We start from the raw sequence: 24,880 nt of genomic DNA, 5'->3' as shown, positions 1-24,880 counted from the left end.
CTGACCTATGAACCCAGACCAGCATTTCTGACTGACCTATGAACCCAGACCAGCATCTCTGACTGACCTATGAACCCAGACCAGCATTTCTGACTGACCTATGAACCCAGACCAGCATCTCTGACTGACCTATGAACCCAGACCAACATCTCTGACTGACCTATGAACCCAGACCAGCATCTCTGACTGACCTATGAACCCAGACCAACATCTCTGACTGACCTATGAACCCAGACCAGCATCTCTGACTGACCTATGAACCCAGACCAGCATCTCTGACTGACCTATGAACCCAGACCAGCATCTCTGACTGAACTATGAACCCAGACCAGCATCTCTGACTGACCTATGAACCCAGACCAGCATCTCTGACTGACCTATGAACCCAGACCAGCTTCTCTGACTGACCTATGAACCCAGACCAGCATCTCTGACTGACCTATGTACCCAGACCAGCATCTCTGACTGACCTATGAACCCAGACCAGCATCTCTGACTGACCTATGAACCCAGACCAGCATCTGACTGACCTATGAACCCAGACCAGCATCTCTGACTGACCTATGAACCCAGACCAGCGTCTCTGACTGACCTATGAACCCAGACCAGCATCTGACTGACCTATGAACCCAGACCAGCATCTCTGACTGACCTATGAACCCAGACCAGCGTCTCTGACTGACCTATGAACCCAAACCAGCATCTCTGACTGACCTATGAACCCAGACCAGCATCTCTGACTGACCTATGAACCCAGACCAGCATCTGACTGACCTATGAACCCAGACCAGCATCTCTGACTGACCTATGAACCCAGACCAGCATCTCTGACTGACCTATGAACCCAGACCAGCATCTCTGACTGACCTATGAACCCAGACCAGCATCTCTGACTGACCTATGAACCCAGACCAGCATCTCTGACTGACCTATGAACCCAGACCAGCATCTCTGACTGACCTTTGAACCCAGACCAGTGTCTGTGCCTGACCTATGAACCCAGACCAGTGTCTCTGACTGAACTATGAACCCAGACCAGTGTCTGTGCCTGACCTATGAACCCAGACCAGTGTCTCTGACTGACCTATGAACCCAGACCAGTGTCTCTGACTGACCTATGAACCCAGACCAGTGTCTCTGACTGAACTATGAACCCAGACCAGCATCTCTGACTGACCTATGAACCCAGACCAGTGTCTCTGACTGAACTATGAACCCAGACCAGTGTCTGTGCCTGACCTATGAACCCAGACCAGTGTCTCTGACTGACCTATGAACCCAGACCAGTGTCTCTGACTGACCTATGAACCCAGACCAGCATCTCTGACTGACCTATGAACCAAACACCGTCTGACTGAACTAGGACTGTTTGTACCTTCTGACAGTTTGTCCCTCTCCACAAGGGTCAAAAAGGCTAACCTCTAGTGCCCCACAAAGCCTAGAGCCGGCCCTGACTCGCCATTTGTCATTCTGTACATACACATACCACACATTCCTTATCTTTTTGTATTGTTATATATTAACCCATCATTAACAGCATTCCCAGGGCGGGATTTGAACCCATGTCTCCTGCGGGACAGACACCGTTTTAACCCGCTACGCTGATGAAAAGCTAGTTCTTCATCTGTGCCGGTGGACAGTTTATACTGGGAGAGTGAGTTTAACCAACCTGCTAGCTAGTCAGGAGGTTACATATAGACCCACATGTTTATATATTAAATAAGAGCCTACTGTATAAACGCCTGGTCAAGGAAAGCTAGGCTGTTGTTTCTTCTCTATGATATCTGTGATCTTTGGATTGAATTGTTTTTATATCTTTAGCTATTGTGTTACAATTGTTTGTATTGAATAAACACTGATGTGTCTACAGACAGAATCTGCTATCGTGTTTGTTGTGATGAGATCGGATTGTATTGTTCTATGTCATTATCTTAATACCTCCCTAATCTATATTGGTCTTAATCAGATTACAATCTGGATATCAACCATACTTCACAGATGAATAGTGATGTAGTCTCACCATTAACTGAAAAACAGATTGTTTACAACAATTTAAGTATCTCAACACACCACAATCTCAGAGGGATCTCTAACACACACACACACACACACACACAAACACATGCTGTTTGTCAGTGATCGTGGGGAAACATGTTTATTAACAGTAGTTCCACCCTAAGCACATGAAAGAAGAATATCAGTGAATTAACAATATGGGCGGGATTAGAGATTATACATGGTTTTATTTTAGATTAGTGTAATAATCTGTAAGTGGTGGTGGTGCGTCAGCGCTGGTCAAACCTCACAGACACGACAACACGGTGACTGAGACTGGAAAACAAAATGGCTTCATCTGCCCTAACAGGAGTCTGACAGCGTTGAGGAGCACAGCATACTTTTTTATTTTTTATTTTTATTTTTTTTGACAAATGTAAAAGTTTTACAAGCACTTTTCTTTTGGATATTGTAGATATGGAGGCGTGAGGGCAATTTGTTCAAGATACATAAACCTACAACTGGAAAATGTGGACTTTTATTGTGGTGTGGCCTACAATTAATGACCGGAAGAGGCTTTGTGGATTACAAATGGGCAAAATATGTTTTTAGCTTGATAATACCTTTTACCACATTGCATCGTTTAAAATGCACTAATATGATCCATCTAAGTTTTTGTTTTAGATTACATGTTTTTCTCATGTTGAGTGATTATTCTGTTCTATGGATAATGCTCTTATATGATTAATGACCATTGGAAGACAGTGGAAATGTGTGTGCGTATGTGTGCGCATGCATGTGCCAGAAAATGGGCAAACATGTTACAATATTTTTTGTTGTTGAATGTACCCTTTGCTCTCTGCTAATTTTTGGATCATTTTATTTTGCCGTTAACACGATTTCACACATTCACAATAACCAGGCCAGGTCCAGAAGACGATATAGCAGGCGAGGTAGCAGGCGAGAATAGCAGGCGAGAGGTAGCAGGCACATTTTTGAAGTAGCATGCTACTTCTCGCCTGCTATATAGCAAGTAGCAGGCATTTCGGACACGGCCATAGTGTATTTATTCCGGTGTGCTGGGACTACTGCCTCTTGTGGTGGCAACATAGAACTGCAGGTCAACAACGGAACGGAGGGAGGGAGGGACGGAGGAAGGGAGGGAGGGAGAAAGGGAGGGAGGGACGGAGGAAGGGAGGGACGGAAGGAAGGAAGGAAGGAAGGGAGGGAGGGAGGGAGGGAAGGAAGGAAGGAAGGAAGGAAGGAAGGAAGGAAGGAAGGAAGGAAGGAAGGAAGGAAGGAAGGGAGGAAGGGAGGGAGGGAGGGAGGGAGGGAGGGAGGGAGGGAGGGAGGGAGAAAGGGAGGGACGGAGGAAGGGAGGGACGGAAGGAAGGAAGGGAGGGAGGGAGGGAGGGAGGGAGGGAAGGAAGGAAGGAAGGAAGGAAGGAAGGAAGGGAGGAAGGGAGGGAGGGAGGGAGGGAGGGAGGGAGGGAGGGAGGGAGGGAGGGAGGGAGGGAGGGAGGGACAACAAGACAAACGCCATCTACGGTGCGCTGTCTTACAGCCACGCACAAAAAGAAAGAACCGTGTTTCACAGGCAGGTTCACGGGCAGCTTCCTCTCAAAAGACCCCGAAAACACAACGCTGCAGCGGCAGCAGCTGGAGCCGAGGGACCGGTACTGCGTACTTGAATATCTATCTAATCTATATCTAATATTCGTTGGGTAGATACTCTGCTGATCACTGCCACTCATGTAACTTAGATGATGTATCTAACGTTAGCATAGCTATGCTAGGTCGCCTATACCTATTATCTAGCCTCTTTGTGGATAATATGATGCTAGATAGATTAAATAATAAACTATAAACTAGTTAATGTTAATGCTAATGAGTTAAATGTTTGGACAGCGATACAGTGGTTGACTGTGAACTAAAACTTACATTCTCAGCTCTAGTCATGTAAAATATGATCATCTAGATTTAGACCCTGGTTGAAAAGGTCTTGTAGTATATAATATATATATATATATATATATATATATAATCAGTATTATAATCCCCCCAGTGTTCCCAGTGTTCTATGTTCTCTGTGATTCCCAGTGTTCTATGTTCTCTCTGTGATTCCCAGTGTTCTATGTTCTCTCTGGGATTCCGAGTGTTCTATGTTCTCTCTGTGATCCCCAGTGTTCTATGTTCTCTCTGTGATTCCCAGTGTTCTATGTTCTCTCTGTGATTCCCTGTGTTCTATGTTCTCTCTGTGATTCCCAGTGTTCTATGTTCTCTCTGTGATTCCCTGTGTTCTATGTTCTCTCTGTGATTCCCAGTGTTCTATGTTCTCTCTGTGATTCCCAGTGTTCTATGTTCTCTCTGTGATTCCCAGTGTTCTATGTTCTCTCTCTCAGTGATCCCCAGTGTTCTATGTTCTCTCTCTCAGTGATCCCCAGTGTTCTATGTTCTCTCCCTGATCCCCTGTGTTCTATGTTCTCTCTCTGATTCCCTGTGTTCTATGTTCTCTCTGTGATTCCCAGTGTTCTATGTTCTCTCTGTGATTCCCTGTGTTCTATGTTCTCTCTCTGATCCCCAGTGTTCTATGTTCTCTCTGTGATTCCCAGTGTTCTATGTTCTCTCTGTGATTCCCAGTGTTCTATGTTCTCTCTCTCTATGTTCTCTTCTCTCTATAATCAGTATTATAATCCCCCCAGGCTGATAACTGCATGACAGAATCCGGTATTTCTCTCTCCCAGCTCCATGTGGACCTCAACTTTACTGTAACTTTAATGCCCCGAATTCCCTTCGATGTGAATCATAACAAACTAGCCTTGACCAAACTGACCAGGCCAGCAGCCTCTCCATTCATTAGCAGAAACAGTTAATAAATAAAGCATTGATTGATTGATTGATTGATCGATTGATCGATTGATCGGAGCTCAAACAGTCGCTATCTCAGTGGTGTGTATCAGTGGTTTTGTACTAACTAAACACCCGTCACCTCACTGTTGTCATCTACCAGTGAGCAGCATGCTGGTGTTCTACCACCCAGATAGCAAGCGGATCTGGGCCATATATGGGCCGGAACTAAACCACAAGGGCCAGATCTGGCCTGTATCTGGCCCAGATCCGCTTGCTATCTGGGCAGTCACCTGGTTCGCATGTCTAACTCCAGCTCTGGCCTGTCTGAGGCTTGCTTGTGTGACTAGCTGTGGCTGTGGCCTGGTTGTTGGCGGTGTAGTCAGCTTCTTGTGTTGGGGCAGGCGGGCGGGCATGGCGATGGCGGGCAGGAGAGTGGTGAAGGCGGTGCTGATCGACTTGAGCGGGACGCTCCATGTGGAGGACACGGCCGTGCCCGGGGCCCAGGACGCCCTCAGCAGGTAACCCCACACTCCTGCCCAGGACGCCCTTACAGACCCCTTCTCCCTACTCCTTAACCCTTACTCCTTAGCTCCTACTTCCTGGGGGCCTAGGACGCCATCAGCAGGTAACCCCAGACGACCCCTTCTCCCGAACCCCTACTACCTAACCCTTACTCCTTAGCTCCTACTTCCTAGTCGTATTTTGCAGTATGCAAGCCAGGGAACTTCCTGGCTATTCTGACCCACAATCCTTTGCTCAGTGAAAATTCTGTCACGTGTGCGAGTTGCGCCGGAGGCGTTATGATGAATCCCAGCTGTGGATGATGTTGCTTCATGGACGGCGATGGATGTGCTAAAATTTTAAGGTGCAATGTTATGACAAGGTAGTATGTCCCAATTGGATGCACACTTTGTGCAAAGTACATACTTTCTAGAGGCAGCTGTAGTACATACTGGTAGTAAAACGTAGAAGTATGCAATTCGGAATGCAGCCTGGGTCTTCTTCTGTGGTTGTGATCTGACTGGGTCTTCTTCTGTGGTTGTGATCTGACTGGGTCTTCTTCTGTGGTTGTGATCTGCCTGGGTCTTCCTCTGTGGTTGTGATCTGACTGGGTCTTCTTCTGTGGTTGTGATCTGACTGGGTCTTCTTCTGTGGTTGTGAGCTGCAGGTTACGGCAGTCCTCTGTGGCGTTGAAGTTTGTGACCAACACCACCAAGGAGTGTAGGCGGAGCCTCCTGGAACGCCTGCAGAATCTGAACTTTGACCTGCAGGAGCGGGAGATCTTCACCTCGCTGAGCGCAGCGCGGAGCCTGCTGGAGCAGAGGAGACAGCGCCCCCTGCTGCTGGTGGAGGACAGCGCGCTGGAAGACTTCTCAGGTTAGGGCGGCTGCTAGGATAGACCCTGTGTGTGTGTGTGTGTGTGTGTGTGTGTGTGCGTGTGTGTGTGTGTGTGTGTGTGTGTGTCAGAAAGCCTCCAGTGTTCTGGCTCCATGGTCTGGTGGACTAGCAGCCACATGTGTGCAAGCTCAAAAGACAGATTCAAGTCTGAATAAAGCAAAGATAAAAGAAGTTTAAAATACATGAGTTAAAAAATAAGGCTCTCTAAACGTCCGTTCTCTGTGCTCTAGGGTTGGACACCTCCGACCCCAACGCTGTGGTGATCGGCCTGGCGCCAGAACACTTCAACTACCACACACTCAACACGGCGTTCAGGTAGCACCGTCACACCGCACCTGCTCAGTGCTTCGCTCATCGCCAGGTCCTTCATAGTAACAACCTTGCCTCTGTTATATGTCCTTCACAGTAATGACCTGGGCGGAGTTTCCCAGAGGCATCGTAGCGCTACGATGAACGCCGTAGCTTACGATGATCGTAGTGCTACGATGCCTTGAGGAGCAGGTCTCAATCGATGTTTTTAAATCCACTATGAAGGTTTTAGAGGTTGATTTAACAGTATGTTCATGTTTTTAACTAGCGTATTGCCATATAGCCAAATCACCAAGTCACATGTGTAAATTGTATTACTGTTGCATCTGTTTTCTGTTGTATTTTTCGTCTGTAACTCTGTGTTTGGATTGCACTGCTGCCCGTCTTGGCCAGGTCTCTCTTGAAAAAGAGATTTTTAATCTCAATGGGACCTTTCCTGGTTAAATAAAGGCTAAATAAAAAAAATAAAAATGCCTCTGGGAAACTCGGCCCTGGCCTCTCTCTGTTTCTATACTCCATATTCCTCCCTCCCTCTCTTCGTCCCCCGCCCTCTCTCGCTCCTAGGTTGGTTCTGGAGGGGGCCTCCCTCATAGCCATCCACAAGGCCAGGTATTATCGGCGGACGGACGGGCTGGCTCTGGGGCCGGGGCCCTTCGTGGCGGGGCTGGAGTACGCCACAGACAGGCGTGCAGAGGTGGTGGGGAAGCCCGAGCAGAGCTTCTTCCTGGAGGCTCTGAGAGAACTGGGCTGCCGTCCGCAGGACGCCGTCATGATCGGAGACGTGAGTGACCCCTAGAGGCCGGGAGGGTACACTGCGGCCTTTTTGGACTCATGATACATCCTTCCTTCATTCTTGACTTCCTTCCAAGGAAAGTCACTGATCTGATATGAGAGGAGTGAGAGCGGATGCTTTCAACTATCCAGCCATGTTAGATCTGATGTTACAGGATAGGTATCAGCTGTGTAGAGGGACATATGTTCTCCTATCCTGCCATGATAAGATCAGAGATCACGTCACGGAGGAAAGGAATGAAGGACACATTTTAGAGTGTTTCAACAGAAGCTGTGTTCGGAATCGCTCCCTCGTTCCCTCACTCCCTATTCCCTATATAGGGTTCACCATGTAGTGAACTACCTAGGGAACGGAGAAAATGTAGGGTACATGCGCTGTTCCCTGCAAATCAAGGTGAATTGTGGGTAATAAATAGTGGACTCTATAGGGGAACGAAAATTCCGTGGAGAATTCGGACACTACAAACAAAATGGCTGACGCCCTATATAGTGAATAGGGAGCGATTCCGAACACAGCAGAGTCTATAGAGATCAGGGTACAGTTTCCTGATCAAGGCGGTTCCTTCCTGTTTCTGCCCTCACCCAATAGGATGCCAGGGATGATGTGGGCGGCGCCCAGAACGCAGGAATGCTGGGAATCCTGGTTAAAACTGGTAATCTGAATCTGTAGTTGAACTGGTCTAAAGTGATGTTCCAATGTGTGTGCTGCCTAGTGCTGTTCAGGTGTGTGTGTGTGTGTGTGTGTGTGTGTGTGTGTGTGTGTGTGTGTGTGTGAGAGAGAGAGAGAGAGAGAGAGAGAACTGTACTGAGTGTGTCCTGTCTGTTGTCTCTCCTCCAGGGAAATACAGAGAAGGTGACGAGGTTAAAATCTCCCCCCCACCGTACCTCACCTGTGACAGCTTCCCCCAGGCTGTGGACCACATCCTCACACACCTGGTCTAGCTAACCAGCTAACTCACCCTCACACACCTGGTCTAGCTAAGCAGCTAACTCACCCTCACACACCTGGTCTAGCTAACCAGCTAACTCACCCTCACACACCTGGTCTAGCTAACCAGCTAACTCACCCTCACACACCTGGTCTAGTTAACCAGCTAACACCCTCACACACCTGGTCTAGCTAACCAGCTAACTCACCCTCACACACCTGGTCTAGCTAACCAGCTAACTCACCCTCACACACCTGGTCTAGCTAAGCAGCTAACTCACCCTCACACACCTGGTCTAGCTAACCAGCTAACTCACCCTCACACACCTGGTCTAGCTAACCAGCTAACTCACCCTCACACACCTGGTCTAGCTAACCAGCTAACTCATCCTCACACACCTGGGCCCTGTACTACGAAGCCAGTTCAACAAGTCCAGGATAACTCTTCGCAAGCTCACTCGAATAAAACACTAAATGACCACTCGCAACCTTAGTATGGGCATGCTCCAAGTTCCGTCCAGTGCATTTTAGTAAGTAAGTAAGTACGTTTTATTTATATATTTTTATTTTACACAAGAGGAGCAATATTATAGAAATATGAAATATATTATCCAGGCGCAACACAGTCGCTGCTGTCAGGAAGGAAAGTTGACAAAATATTACCAATGGTGTGAATGTGTTTTATCTGTATCCTCATGAACACGAGTAGGTTATCTCTATAATTGGGTCATATGCTGTGTAAAGAAATTGTAGCAAGGGACGCTTAAAAAGCAAGTAGGCTATAATTTATTTGATTAGTTTCAGGTTGGAGCAGACAGTGATGTGATATCTCTATACAAGAGGAGTTTAGAACTCAATATTAAGATAAAAATATTAAGATGGAAAAAGTGAAGCTGGAGAAGTAGGCTAAACTAAACTAGCCTATTTCAGTAGGATATGGCATTTATTGGCATGGGTGCTATAACAATTCAACTAAAATGTAGGCTTCGTTTGTTCCTAAGAACGGGAAGCTAGTCTAATACGCTACTTAATAATTACAATTACTAACAACTACTTGAAAATGAAATAAATCACTCTAGTTTCTCCACCTCCAGCTTCATGTTTTTTGACCATCTTTTTTTGTGTGCTTAATCTCGAGTTCTAAACAGGGGAGACTGTGTCTCAGGAGGTAGAGCGGGTCGTCCAATGATCGTAGGGTTGGCGGTTCGAATCCCAGCTCCTCCTATCCACATGTCGAAGTGTCCTTTGGCAAGGCACTAAAACCCAAATTGCTCCCAATGAGCAGGTTAGCACCTTGCATGACAGCTGGCCGCCACTGGCGTGTGAATGTGTGTGTGAATGGGTGAATGAGAGGCCTTCATTGTAAAGCGCTTTGGATAAAAGCGCTATATAAGTGCAGTCCATTTACCATTAACATAAACTCCTCAAACTCTTAGTACTGCTCTGGGAAGCACACCCAGAACCACCTCCTCACCCCCCAACCCCTCCTCCACCACTACCTCCAGCCCCGCCTCTCCCATCATGCACTTGGACCGACATGTCATGATGTCTCACTGGAGAACAGCTGATCACGAACATGTGAAGGTTTTAATAAAGAAATTGAAACTGATTGTTGTTGGTTTTAAGTTTAATGGAGGAATATAACATATTCAGTAGAATACAGTAGTACACTATGAACATAGAACAGGTATGTACAAGAGAACGTTCAGGTGTGTGTGTGTGTGTGTGTGTGCTCAGACAGACTCGTACTCCGTCTCCCAGGCTGTGTATCTGTCAGACGGGTGTTTGGGGGGTGTGTGCGTGTGTGTGTGTGTGTGTGTGTGTGTCTCATACAGACTGATACTCTGTCTCCCAGGCTGTGTATCTGTCAGACGGGTGTTTGGGGGTTGTGTGTGTGTGTGTGTGTGTGTGCTCATACAGACTGATACTCTCTCTCCCAGGCTGTGTATCTGTCAGACGGGTGTTTGGGGGGTTGTGTGTGTGTGTGTGTGTGTGTGTGTGCGCTCATACAGACTGATACTCCGTCTCCCAGGCTGTGTATCTGTCTGTCAGACCCCTGGCTGAGGGCTTGGTGTGAGCGATCGCTTCCAGGAAGTCTGCCGTCGTCACGGTCTCCAGCTGGATCACAGGCATGTCTGACTTTCCTGACGAGATAGAGATCAGTCAGAACCAGCCCCTGTCTGTCTCTCTCCCTACACGTCTGTCTGCTTCTCTCTCTCTGCTGCCCGTTTCTCTAGCCTTGCGTCACCAGGCTCTCCAATGTGGAGAGACTGGTTTCTATTCACTTGGTCTCGTCAGTCACTAGGAATTCGAATAAAACATGGACATACCAAATGAAGTAGCCTATTCCAGAAGTTTCTGCTGCATCGCATCGTAGATTTATGGGTTTTTGGACAGGGGGGGATCACCATCTGCTTACGCCGGGCTCAGCCTACAGGATTTTTGGGCCGATTTATCCCCGATTCACCCCTCCCGACAATCGGAGGAGAAATCTGGTCTGGAACGTTGGTCGGGGCCGATGATCGGCCCAGATGATCTTGTAATGTGAGGGGTTTACAGATCCAATCTTATACCTCCCGATCGGCTCGCAGACCCATCGGGGCGGCCCGATAATATCAAACATGTTTGATATTTCAGATTATTACGTCCCGACTTTACAAGTGAGACGGCGAGACCAGTGGTTCGTTGCTCCCTCGCGCACGATCAGATCCTGTAGTGTGTGATGAGCCGTTATTTTCAAATCTTGCTGTGTGTGCTTGTTTGAGATGCGCAAGAAGAATATCAGTTAAGATTCTCCTTATGTGCGTGATGTAACCCGATTTCGAAATTGGTTAGGATTTTAAATATCCTGTAGTGTGAGCCCGGCATTAGACCAGAAAATAGGCCCAAGGCTACCATCTCCCTGTCTGTCTGCCTGTCTGTCTGCCTGTCTATCAGTCTGTCTGCCTGTCTGTCTGTCTGTCTGTCTGTCTGTCTGTCTGTCTGCCTGCCTGCCTGCCTGCCTGTCTATCAGTCTGTCTGCCTGTCTGTCTGCCTGTCTGTCTGTATCAGTCTGTCTGTCTGTCTGTCTGCCTGTCTGTCTGCCTACCTGTCTTTCTGTCTGCCTGCCTGTCTGTCTGTCTGCCTGCCTGTCTTACCCTCCTGGTGGGACTCCAGAGCATCAAAGATCTTGCGTAGGGGCCTCATGGCCGCCTCCTTACACACCAGCCGGATGTCTGAGCCAGAGTAGCCCTCGGTCTCCTGGAACACAGCACACAACATGTAGTCTCAACGCCAGACCCATGAGAGTTCTCTCGCTGATACACTCCGTAAGATACGCTTATCACGTTACTGCATGCTGCAGATCTCTCTATGGGTCTGGGAACACTTCATGCAAAAATCTGGTGTTCAAATCCTGGCAATTCATTGGTAGCACCAGAATCCCAGCGACAACAATCAGCAACGAAACCTTGTACCTAAAACCTTGCAAAGCCGATCTTGCATGCCAGCTCTAACAGACCTGACTAACTCTCCTTTCGCATTCCTGCAGCTCTTTTAATAATTTTAAACTTGTTCTGGATGCTTTGCAGTAGTACGACAAACAGCAACTTTCTTGACTTGCAAAATTATGTTTGAAATTGAAGAACATCATATGTGGTGGTTATGGCACAATTTAAACAGGATCAATAAATTATTTATTGTCACAGACTACCGTACATATTTTTCCCGAATTAAGGTCCCATGGGACGCCTCTTCCTGCTTCCACTTAGGAACTCTATACCAGACAGGATGTAGTATACCAGACAGGATGTAGTAATACACATTTTTCCACATAAATAAAGTGAAAGACAAACAGTGGCTAAAGAAAAGTGTTAAAGAAAGACATCAGGTGTCCAGGTGAGGTTAAAGATCCAGGCCAGGTTACTGTATGTGAAAATCAAAAGCTGTCACTCCTACCTGTGCCAGCATCTCATAGGCCAGCTCTGTGCGTAGCTCCACCCCTCCAGTGCAGCTGACTGGTGGCAGCCAATGAGTGATCATAGCTTGGCGGGCGGGACCGGAGGGAAGACCAACCAGAATCCTCTTCTCTAACCGTCGCAGCATAGCATGGTCCAACTCCCTGAGAGAGAGAGAAGAGAGAGAGGGGGAGAGAGAGAGAGAGAGTGTGAGTGAGTGAGTGAGTGAGAGAGAGAGAGAGAGAGAGAGAGAGTGTGAGTGAGTGAGTGAGTGAGTGAGTGAGAGAGTGTGAATGAGTGAGTGAGTGAGTGAGTGAGTGAGTGAGTGAGTGAGTGAGTGAGTGAGTGAGTGAGAGAGAGAGAAAGTTACAGTAGAAGCAGCCAGGATGGATGGACGCAGGTCAGAGAGAGAGAGAGAGAGGGAGGTGTAGGTTCTCACCAGGGTAAGTTAGAAGCAGCCAGGATGGAGAGAGACAGTGAGAGAGAGGGAGGTGTAGGTTCTCACCAGGGTAAGTTAGAAGCAGCCAGGATGGAGAGAGACAGAGAGAGAGGGAGGGGTAGGTTCTCACCAGGGTAAGTTAGAAGCAGCCAGGATGGAGAGAGACAGTGAGAGAGAGAGGGAGGGGTAGGTTCTCACCAGGGTAAGTTAGAAGCAGCCAGGATGGAGAGAGACAGAGAGAGAGGGAGGGGTAGGTTCTCACCAGGGTAAGTTAGAAGCAGCCAGGATGGAGAGAGAGTGAGAGAGGGAGGTGTAGGTTCTCACCAGGGTAAGTTAGAAGCAGCCAGGATGGAGAGAGAGTGAGAGAGGGAGGTGTAGGTTCTCACCAGGGTAAGTTAGAAGCAGCCAGGATGGAGAGAGACAGTGAGAGAGGGAGGTGTAGGTAGAAGCAGCCAGGATGGATGAACACAGGTCAGAGAGACAGAGAGAGAGGGAGGTGTAGGTTCTCACCAGGGTAAGTTAGAAGCAGCCAGGATGGATGAACACGGGTCAGAGAGAGAGGGAGGTGTAGGTTCTCACCAGGGTAAGTTAGAAGCAGCCAGGATGGATGAACACGGGTCAGAGAGAGAGGGAGGTGTAGGTTCTCACCAGGGTAAGTTAGAAGCGGCCAGGATGAACACCAGGTCGTCAGAGCGAGCCAGACCGTCCATCTGGACCAGCAGCTCCGTCTTCATCCTCCTGCTGCCCTCATGCTCCCCTCTGACACACAGGAGACAAGAGAGGGGAGACAGGTTAGGAAAGAGGAGACGAGAGAGAGGAGACAGGTTAGGAGAGAGGAGACAAGAGAGAGGAGACAGGTTAGGAGAGAGGAGACAGATTAGGAAAGAGGAGACAAGAGAGAGGAGACAGGTTAGGAGAGAGAAGACAGGCTAGGAAAGAGGAGACAAGAGAGAGGAGACAGGTTAGGAGAGAGGAGACAGATTAGGAAAGAGGAGACAAGAGAGAGGAGACAGGTTAGGAGAGAGGAGACAGATTAGGAAAGAGGAGACAAGAGAGAGGAGAAAGGTTAGGAGAGAGGAGACATATTAGGAAAGAGGAGACAAGAGAGGGGAGACAGGTAAGAGAGGAGACAGGTTAGGAGAGAGGAGACAGATTAGGAAAGAGGAGACAAGAGAGAGGAGACAGGTTAGGAGAGAGGAGACAGATTAGGAAAGAGGAGACAAGAGAGAGGAGACAGGTTAGGAGAGAGGATACAGATTAGGAAAGAGGAGACAAGAGAGAGGAGACAGGTAAGAGAGGAGACAGATTAGGAGAGAGGAGACGAGAGAGAGGAGACAGGTTAGGAGATAGGAGACAGATTAGGAAAGAGGAGACAAGAGAGAGGAGACAGGTTAGGAGAGAGGAGACATTAGGAAAGAGGAGACAAGAGAGGGGAGACAGGTAAGAGAGGAGACAGGTTAGGAGAGAGGAGACAGATTAGGAAAGAGGAGACATGAGATAGGAGACAGGTTAGGAGAGAGGAGACAGATTAGGAAAGAGGAGACAAGAGAGAGGAGACAGATTAGGAGAGAGGAGACAGGCTAGGAAAGGAGAGAGGAGACAGGTTAGGAGAGAGGAGACATTAGGAAACAGTAGACAAGAGAGAGGAGACAGGTTAGGAGAGAGGAGACAGGCTAGGAAAGAAAAGAGAGGAGACAGTCTGGGTTAGATAGGCGAGAGACAGGAGAGAGGAGACATGGTAGATCTCTCTCCGTGGGGCTCACCCCTGGCTGTCTCTCTGACTCATCACCGACTCCAGCTCATCCAGGAAGATGGTGGAGGGGGCGTGGTACCGGGCCAGCTCAAACAGCACCTGCTCACAACACACACACTTCAGTGCTCCGATGACCGTGTGTGTGTGTGTGTGTGTGTGTGTGTGTGTGTGTGTGTCTATCATAAACAACCTGTGTGTGTGTGTGTGTGTGTGTGTGTGTGTGTGTGTGTGTGTGTGTCTATCATAAACAAGCATGCAGAGAGACACCTACGAGCTTCTCAGAGAGACCCACCCTGACCAGCTTCTCAGAGAGAGAGACCCACCCTGACCAGCTTCTCAGAGAGAGAGACCCACCCTGACCAGCTTCTCAGAGAGAGACCCACTCTGACCAGCTTCTCAGAGAGAGAGAGACCCACCCTGACCAGCTTCTCAGAGAGAGAGAGACCCACCCTGACCAGCTTCTCAGAGAGAGAGACCCACCCTGACCAGCTTCTCAGAGAGAGAGACCTACCCTGACCAGCTTCTCAGAGAGAGACCTACCCTGACCAGCTTCTCAGAGAGAGAGACCTACCCTGACCAGCTTCTCAGAGAGAGAGACCCACCCTGACCAGCTTCTCAGAGAGAGAGACCTACCCTGACCAGCTTCTCAGAGAGAGAGAGACCCACCCTGACCAGCTTCTCAGAGAGAGACCCACCCTGACCAGCTTCTCAGAGAGAGAGACGCACCCTGACCAGCTTCTCAGAGAGAGAGACCCACCCTGACCAGCTTCTCAGAGAGAGAGACCCACCCTGACCAGCTTCTCAGAGAGAGAGACCAACTCTGACCAGCTTCTCAGAGAGAGAGACCTACCCTGACCAGCTCCTCAGAGAGAGACCCACCCTGACCAGCTTCTCAGAGAGAGAGACCCACCCTGACCATCTTCTCAGAGGGAGAGAGACCCACCCTGACCAGCTTCTCACAGAGAGACCCACCCTGACCAGCTTCTCAGAGAGAGAGACCCACCCTGACCAGCTTCTCAAAGAGAGACCCACCCTGACCAGCTTCTCAGAGAGAGAGACCCACCCTGACCAGCTTCTCAGAGAGAGAGACCCACCCTGACCAGCTTCTCAGAGAGAGACCCACCCTGACCAGCTTCTCAGAGAGAGAGAGACCCACCCTGACCAGCTTCTCAGAGAGAGAGACCCACCCTGACCAGCTTCTCAGAGAGAGAGACCCACCCTGACCAGCTTCTCAGAGAGAGACCTACCCTGACCAGCTTCTCAGAGAGAGAGAGACCCACCCTGACCAGCTTCTCAGAGAGACCCACCCTGACCAGCTTCTCAGAGAGACCCACCCTGACCAGCTTCTCAGAGAGAGACCCACCCTGACCAGCTTCTCAGAGAGAGAGACCCACCCTGACCAGCTTCTCAGAGAGACCCACCCTGACCAGCTTCTCAGAGAGAGAGACCCACCCTGACCAGCTTCTCAGAGAGAGAGACCCACCCTGACCAGCTTCTCAGAGAGAGAGACCTACCCTGACCAGCTTCTCAGAGAGAGAGACCCTGACCAGCTTCTCAGAGAGAGAGACCCACCCTGACCAGCTTCTCAGAGAGAGACCCACCCTGACCAGCTTCTCAGAGAGAGAGACCCACCCTGACCAGCTTCTCATAGAGAGAGACCCACCCTGACCAGCTTCTCAGAGAGACCCACCCTGACCAGCTTCTCAGAGAGAGAGACCCACCCTGACCATCTTCTCAGAGAGAGACCCACCCTGACCAGCTTCTCAGAGAGAGAGAGAGAGAGAGAGACCCACCCTGACCAGCTTCTCAGAGAGAGAGACCCACCTTGACCAGCTTCTCAGAGAGAGAGAGAGAGAGACCTACCCTGACCAGCTTCTCAGAGAGAGAGACCCACCCTGACCAGCTTCTCAGAGAGAGAGACCTACCCTGACCAGCTTCTCAGAGAGAGACCCACCCTGACCAGCTTCTCAGAGAGAGAGACCCACCCTGACCAGCTTCTCAGAGAGAGAGACCCACCCTGACCAGCTTCTCAGAGAGACCCACCCTGACTAGCTTCTCAGAGAGAGAGACCCACCCTGACCAGCTTCTCAGAGAGAGACCCACCCTGACCAGCTTCTCAGAGAGAGACCCAACCTGACCAGCTTCTCAGAGAGAGAGACCCACCCTGACCAGCTTCTCAGAGAGACCCACCCTGACTAGCTTCTCAGAGAGAGAGACCCACCCTGACCAGCTTCTCAGAGAGAGACCCACCCTGACCAGCTTCTCAGAGAGAGACCCAACCTGACCAGCTTCTCAGAGAGAGAGACCCACCCTGACCAGCTTCTCAGAGAGAGAGAGACCTACCCTGACCAGCTTCTCAGAGAGAGAGACCCACCCTGACCAGCTTCTCAGAGAGAGAGACCTACCCTGACCAGCTTCTCAGAGAGAGAGACCCACCCTGACCAGCTTCTCAGAGAGAGACCCACCCTGACCAGCTTCTCAGAGAGAGAGAGACCCACCCTGACCAGCTTCTCAGAGAGAGACCTACCCTGACCAGCTTCTCAGAGAGAGAGACCCACCCTGACCAGCTTCTCAGAGAGACCTACCCTGACCAGCTTCTCAGAGAGAGAGACCCACCCAGACCAGCTTCTCAGAGAGAGAGACCCACCCTGACCAGCTTCTCAGAGAGAGACCCACCCTGACCAGCTTCTCAGAGAGAGAGACCCACCCTGACCAGCTTCTCAGAGAGAGAGACCCACCCTGACCAGCTTCTCAGAGAGAGACCCACCCTGACCAGCTTCTCAGAGAGAGAGACCCACCCTGACCAGCTTCTCAGAGAGAGAGACCTACCCTGACCAGCTTCTCAGAGAGAGAGAGACCCACCCTGACCAGCTTCTCAGAGAGAGAGACCTACCCTGACCAGCTTCTCAGAGTCACCCCTCCACTTGCTGACGATGCTGGAGGCGGAGATGTTGAAGAAGGTGGTGTTACACTCCGTAGCTACGGCCTTCGCTAGCAGCGTCTTCCCCGTCCCTGGAGGAGAGACGAGAGACGGAGATATGAGCCAGTGGAGCAGGTTGACTGACGGGTGGGTGGGTGAGTGAGTGAGTGAGTGAGTGAGTGAGTGAGTGAGTGAGTGGGTGAGTGAGTGAGTGAGTGAGTGAGTGAGTGGGTGAGTGAGTGAGTGAGTGAGTGAGTGAGTGAGTGAGTGAGTGAGTGAGTGAGTGAGTGAGTGGGTGGGTGTGTGTGTGTGTGTGTGTGTGTGTTGGTGCAGGTGGGTCTCACCTGGTGGTCCAAATAGCAGCAGACCCTTCCATGGAGACAGGATCCCAGTGAACAACTGAGGGTACTGAGAGAGAGAGAGAGAGAACAGAGAGAGAGAGAACAGAGAGAGAGAGAACAGAGGGAGAGAACAGAGAGAGAGAGAGAGAACAGAGAGAGAGAGAGAACAGAGAGAGAGAGACAGCAGAGAGAGGAGAGGAGAGAGAGAACAGAGAGAGAGAGAACAGAGAGAGAGAACAGAGAGAGAGAGAGAGAGAGAGAAAACAGAGAGAGAACAGAGAGAGAGAACAGAGAGAGAACAGAGAGAGAGAGAGAACAGAGAGAGAGAACAGAGTGAGAACAGAGAGAGAACAGAGAAAGAGAGAGAACAGAGAGAGAGAACAGAGAGAGAGAGAACAGAGAGAGAGAGAGAGAACAGAGAGAGAGAGAACAGAGAGAGAACAGAGAGAGAACAGAGAGAGAGAACAGAGAGGAGAGGAGGAGGTTCATAAACATCTTAAAACATGTCAGTATTGTGTAGTAGTGCAGCAGGTTAGATTAGCGGTTTACACACAGAGCAGCAGCCGTCATACATGGGCATACAATCTGTGTGTGTGTGTGTGTGTGTGTGTGTGTGTGTGTGTGTGTGTGTGAATCCATGCAGTTATGCGTGTTAGAAGCCTGCTTGTATCTATGAAATGTTAAACAACCCAACATGACAGCAATGGAATTATATTTGGGCCTCTACAATGTATTTTGTAAATGTGGACCTAAATAAAGAATTAAAATGTGTGTGTGTGTGTGTGTGTGCTTGTATCCAAGTATCAGTGTGTGTGTGTGTGTGTTTGGATCCATGTATCCATGTGTGTGTGTGTGTGTGTGTATTCATGTATCTGTGTGTGTGTGTGTGTGTGTGTGTGTCAGGATGCGACCCATATTCGTCGTCATCACCGTGATGGAGCGTGTGTGTATCCGCCTGTGATTGGCTGGTATTCAGGTATGGATTTAGTGTCAGTTTAAGGGATGCCCTGACCCCGCCTGCCGAACGGGAGACGTATTCACAATCGAAGGTGGGCGGGGCCGGTGAAATACCAGGCCGCGCGTCGCTGCGGTACCTTAATGGGGTAGATGACAGCCTCTTTGACTAATCGCTTGGCGTCCTGAAGCCCGGTGATGTCGTCCCAGCGCACCTTGGGGTTTTCTAAATAGATGTCCTACACACACACACACACACACACACACACACACACACACACACACACACACACACACACACAGGTTTAGACATAACACCAGGACGTTCATAAAACAAAAGAGGCTCTCTGCTGCTCTCTAGTGTCAAAGCTGAGTATTACGAATGAGAAGCAGCTAACAGTGTGGAGTTGACATACTGTCGTCTAAAGCCGAGCTGCGTCTCCCTATATCCTCCCCTCCTCTCCTACCCACTCCTGTCCTCCCCTGTCTCCTGTCTCCTCTCTCCTCTCCCCTGTCCCCTCCCTCACCTCCTGTCTCCTCTCTCCTGGCCCCTCCCATCCTGTCTCACCCTGCTGATGACAGCAGCCAACTCCCTCATCTCACTGTTCATCCCACCGAAGGCACCGAGGGGCTTCAGCAGTCGCTCCTGAGAAAGAGAGAGACGGAGAGAGAGAGAGAGGGTAGTTACCATGGGGTCAGGACAGGGGTAGTTACCGTGGAGACGGGGGTAGTTACCATGGGGTCGGGGGGGTAGGACAGGGGCCCCGCGTCGCTCGCCGCTCCTTTCATGGCGTCCTGAATCAGAGCTCTGTAGTCGATCAGCTGGCCCTGAGGGACACCAGACAAGACACTTCATCAATATGTGTCTAGTCCCTGACGGTCTGTAACCAGTGTGTGTGTGTGTGTGTGTGTGTGTGTGTGTGTGTGTGTAGTACCTAGGGCATGGTATTGTCACTGATTTCCCAAAATGATTAAATTCCTGGCCTTTTATTTTGAAATGTCCGCAAAAACGGAAGTTAGCGCCTTCCGTCAGCTAGTTGGCTAACAGTCTTTTCAATGCTAGCTAGCATCGATTAGTCATTCAAATGAAAATCGATTTTGGATCGTAAAATCGATTTTTTCAACCCAGCCCTTGTCCTACCTTCCTGGGCGGAGTGCCCTCGCCTGCTCCGTTGCGTGTGATGGACGAGACGTTGAGGCCAAACTCTGACGACTCCGGGGGAGAGGACCCGTTCTCCTACACACACCGGGCGAGCAAGGAGACGGACGTCAGTCACACTCACCGCTACTACAGGGAACTCTCACTGGTTAGAGCTGGTTCATAAGTTATTTAGTTAGTTTGTTTATTTATCAGTTAGCTAGCTCGTTAGTTTGTTAATTAGTGAACTCGTTAGCTAGCTCGTTAGTAAACTCGTTAGCTAGCTTGTTAGTTAGTAAACCTGTTAGCCAAGTCGTTTCAGGAGTTGTGTCGAACATACGCTGGCAGGTTTTCTGGTCTCCCTGGCCACCGTCTTGGACTCCACCTTTTTAACCCCGCCTCTAGACGCAGGTCTGTGGGAGGAGCCTATCCTGGGCAGGGGCGGGACTAAGGTACAAGGGGTCCTGGACAATGGGGGGGGGGACAGAGACAGGGAGAGAGAGATGGACAACAGGAGATATAACATGACTTGAAGGTGAGGCAGTGCACTGACGATGGGAGATGATGTAGGGATGAGCCGAAAGGAGAGTACAGGGGGAGGTAGAGAGAGACAGGAGGACCTAGAGAGAGAGAGGAGGTAGAGAGACAGGAGGAGGTAGAGAGACAGGAAGAGGTAGTGAGAGACAGGGGGAGATAGAGAGAGACAGGGGAGGTAGAGAGAGACAGGGGAGGTAGAAAGAGACGGGGAGGTAGAGAGAAAGATAGAGGGAGGTAGAGAGACAGGGGGAGGTAGAGAGAGAGAGGGGGAGGTAGAGAGAGACGGGGAGGTAGAGAGACAGGGGGAGGTAGAGAGAGACAGGAGGAGGTAGAGAGACAGGGAGGTAGAGAGAGAGATAGAGGGAGGTAGAGAGACAGGGGGAGGTAGAGAGAGACAGGAGAGGTAGAGAGAGAGACAGGGAGGTAGAGAGAGAGATAGAGGGAGGTAGAGAAACAGGGGGAGGTAGAGAGAGACAGGGGAGGTAGAGAGAGACTGGGGGAGGTAGAGAGAGAGACAGGGGGAGGTAGAGAGAGAGATAGAGGGAGGTAGAGAGAGACAGGGGGAAGTAGAGAGACACAGGAAGGTGCAGGGGGAAACAGGGTTGATTCAGCTGTACTCACCTCTTCTTACCACAGCTCCTGGGCAGCCTGCTATCAACTGGGGAGACAGGATCAGACCAACTACAATGAGTGTGTGTGTGTGTGTGTGTGTGTGTGTGTGTGTGTGTGCACGTGTGAATGTGTGTGTGTGTCCACCTGGCTCCAGCAGTTTCCTGGTGAGTTTAGGGTACTTCTGGAACTTGACGTAGTAGTAGCTCTCGTACTCCGTCAGGACCGTGTCCAGGTCGACGTTGTCACACACCTGAAATCTGCGCAGCCCGATGCTGCTCTCCTGCTCCAGGGCGCCTGCTGCTTCCATATACCTACCGCACACACACACACACACACACACACACACACACACACATTACACACACACACACACACACACACACACACACACACACACACACACACACACACACACACACACACACGCACACACACTATGACACCAGACTGTAGCACCAGTCGCATGCAGACAGCAGAGAAGCAGTCTTACCCCTGCTCTGTGAGATGGTGATAGATCAGTATCAGTAGGTTTCTCCTCCTGGTCTCCGTTCTCAGCTCGTCCTAGAGAGACCACAGACCTTTAATATCACCCCTAGAGAGACCACATACCTTCAATATCACCCCTAGAGAGACCACACACCTTCCATATCACCCATACAGAGACCACAGGCCTTCAATTTCACCCCTAGAGACCACAGACCTTCAATATCACCCCTAGAGAGACCACATACCTTCAATATCACCCCTAGAGAGACCACATACCTCCAATATCACCCCTAGAGAGACCACATACCTTCAATATCACCCCTAGAGAGACCACATACCTTCAATATCACCCCTAGAGACCACAGACCTCCAATATCACCCCTAGAGACCACATACCTTCAATATCACCCCTAGAGAGACCACAGACCTTCAATATCACCCCTAGAGAGACCACAGACCTTCAATATCACCCCTAGAGAGACCACAGACCTTCAATATCACCCATACAGAGACCACAGACCTCCATTTTCACCCCTAGAGACCACAGACCTTCAATATCACCCCTAGAGAGACCACATACCTTCACTATCACCTCTAGAGAGACCACAGACCTTCACTATCACCCCTAGAGACCACATACCTTCAATATCACCCCTAGAGAGACCACATACCTTCAATATCACCCCTAGAGAGACCACAGACCTTCAATATCACCCCTAGAGAGACCACAGACCTTCAATATCACCCCTAGAGAGACCACATACCTTCAATATCACCCCTAGAGAGACCACAGACCTTCAATATCACCCCTAGAGAGACCACATACCTTCAATATCACCCCTAGAGAGACCACAGACCTTCAATATCACCCCTAGAGACCACAGACCTTCAATATCACCCCTAGAGAGACCACAGACCTTCAATGTGACACCTGGAGACCACATACCTTCACTATCACCCCTAGAGAGACCACATACCTTCACTATCACCCCTAGAGAGACCACATACCTTCACTATCACCCCTAGAGAGACCACAGACCTTCAATATCACCCCTAGAGACCACATACCTTCACTATCACCCCTAGAGACCAATGACCTTTAATATCACCCCTAGAGAGACCACAGCCATTCAATATCACACCTGGAGAGACCACAGACCTTCAATATCACCCCTAGAGACCAAAGACCTCCAATATCACCCCTAGAGACCACATACCTTCAATATCACCCATACAGAGACCACAGACCTCCAATATCACCCCTAGAGAGACCACAGACCTTCAATATCACCCCTAGAGACCACAGACCTTCAATATCACCCCTAGAGAGACCACATACCTCCAATATCACCCCTAGAGAGACCACAGACCTTCAATATCACCCCTAGAGAGACCACAGACCATCAATATCACCCCTAGAGACCACAGACCATCAATATCACCCCTAGAGAGACCACAGACCTTCAATATCACCCCTAGAGAGACCACAGACCTTCACTATCACCCCTAGAGAGACCACATACCTTCAATATCACCCCTAGAGACCACAGACCTTCAATTTCACCCCTAGAGAGACCACAGACCTTCACTATCACCTCTAGAGAGACCACATACCTTCAATATCACCCCTAGAGAGACCACAGACCTTCAATATCACCCCTAGAGACCACATACCTTCAATATCACCCCTAGAGAGACCACATACCTTCAATATCACCCATACAGAGACCACAGACCTTCAATATCACCCCTAGAGAGACCACAGACCTTCAATATCACCCCTAGAGAGACCACATACCTTCAATATCACCCATACAGAGACCACAGACCTTCAATATCACCCCTAGAGAGACCACAGACCTTCAATATCACCCCTAGAGAGACCACAGACCTTCAATATCACCCCTAGAGACCACAGACCTTCAATATCACCCCTAGAGAGACCACAGACCTTCAATATCACCCCTAGAGAGACCACAGACCTTCAATATCACCCCTAGAGAGATCACATACCTTCAATATCACCCCTAGAGAGACCACAGACCTCCGATATCACACCTGGAGACCACAGACCTTCAAAATCACCCCTAGAGAGACCACATACCTTCAATATCACCCCTAGAGACCACAGACCTTCAATATCACCCCTAGAGAGACCACATACCTTCAATATCACCCCTAGAGAGACCACAGACCTTCAATATCACCCCTAGAGACCACAGACCTTCACTATCACCCCTAGAGAGACCACATACCTTCAATATCACCCCTAGAGAGACCACAGACCTTCAATATCACCCCTAGAGACCACAGACCTTCACTATCACCCCTAGAGAGACCACAGACCTTTAATATAACACCTAACCCTAACATATCTTCAAAATCACCCCTAGAGACCACAGACCTTCTCAGCTCATCCTAGAGTGGGACCACAGCCCTTCAGTAACAGATCTTTCTCCACCAGGTGGCGCCATATCCCATCAAACCATCCCTCGTGTGCCTGGTCGCCATGGCAACCAGAGGACGCTGACTGCCTCTAGTTAGCCTAGCCTAGCCTAGCTTAGCCTGCTAACTAGCTAGGTAACCTTAAGCTAGCTAGCCATGTATCTGGAATTAGCTATCTGCAATAGCACATAGCTGTAGGAAACTTATGTAAACTAGAAAAAGCTAATTAATATTGACATTATCAGCTAGCTAATGTTGCATCCTAAAGATAGTGCAAGCCATCTAGCTAGCTACATGCTAAGTTAGCACTGATGTCCCATCGAATGAACACACCTAGCTAAGTAGCACCTAGCTCACATTAACCAGCTCGTTTAGACACAGCATGTAGCTTCAAATACATCTGACCTGAGTTCCCTTTCTGTGAGAAACTGAAAGGTTGAGACTCACCGCCTCTCTGGCCTGGTTGGCTGTTTTGATGACCTGATATGAGAGAGAGAGATCCATCCTGGACCGGCTCTGAACAAGACCCTGAGATGGACGAGGAGTTAGGGTGCGTTCGTTTGTGGTCGGAGGTGGGAAGTCGCAAGTGGCAAAATACCCACCTCCGACCTGTGTGCATTCGAGCTATATACCATTATATCACAGTTACCTAGTTATATCTATATACCATTATATCACAGTTACCTAGTTATATCTATATACCATTATATCACAGTTACCTAGTTATATCTATATACCATTATATCACAGTTACCTAGTTATATCTATATACCATTATATCAGTTATCTAGTTATATCTATATACCATTATATCACAGTTACCTAGTTATATCTATATACCATTATATCACAGTTACCTAGTTATATCTATATACCATTATATCACAGTTACCTAGTTATATCTATATACCATTATATCACAGTTACCTAGTTATATCTATATACCATGATATCAGTTACCTAGTTATATCTATATACCATTATATCACAGTTACCTAGTTATATCTATATACCATTATATCAGTTATCTAGTTATATCTATATACCA

General features: G+C 49.2%; 2 protein-coding genes across 2 annotated transcripts; one reads left to right on the top strand and one right to left on the bottom strand.

The window, feature by feature from the left end:
• Window positions 1–5,262: 5,262 nt before the first annotated feature.
• hdhd2 (haloacid dehalogenase-like hydrolase domain containing 2) lies at window positions 5,263–9,157 on the top strand (the record flags this gene model as incomplete). The annotated part of the gene is made up of 6 exons (XM_084460224.1): window positions 5,263–5,363; window positions 6,014–6,222; window positions 6,474–6,558; window positions 7,117–7,333; window positions 7,934–7,997; window positions 8,183–9,157. The coding sequence occupies 6 exons, from the start codon at window positions 5,263–5,265 to the stop codon at window positions 8,284–8,286; spliced, it is 780 nt and encodes a 259-aa protein (XP_084316350.1). The 3' UTR covers window positions 8,287–9,157.
• A 1,119-nt stretch (window positions 9,158–10,276) lies between these two features.
• katnal2 (katanin p60 subunit A-like 2) lies at window positions 10,277–24,336 on the bottom strand (the record flags this gene model as incomplete). Its single annotated transcript, XM_084460146.1, has 16 exons — window positions 10,277–10,416; window positions 11,410–11,512; window positions 12,209–12,371; window positions 13,295–13,405; window positions 14,410–14,498; window positions 17,293–17,411; window positions 17,664–17,727; window positions 18,755–18,853; window positions 19,183–19,260; window positions 19,350–19,442; window positions 19,756–19,851; window positions 20,093–20,216; window positions 20,911–20,947; window positions 21,046–21,212; window positions 21,392–21,462; window positions 24,280–24,336. 16 exons carry the CDS (start codon window positions 24,334–24,336, stop codon window positions 10,277–10,279), a joined length of 1,611 nt encoding a protein of 536 aa, XP_084316272.1.
• Between the last annotated feature and the right edge of the window lie 544 nt (window positions 24,337–24,880).

Source organism: Borostomias antarcticus (assembly GCF_949987555.1).
Source record: "Borostomias antarcticus genome assembly, chromosome: 30".
NCBI classification, from domain to species: Eukaryota; Metazoa; Chordata; class Actinopteri; order Stomiiformes; family Stomiidae; genus Borostomias; species Borostomias antarcticus.
This window is presented reverse-complemented; position numbering and strand designations above follow the sequence as displayed.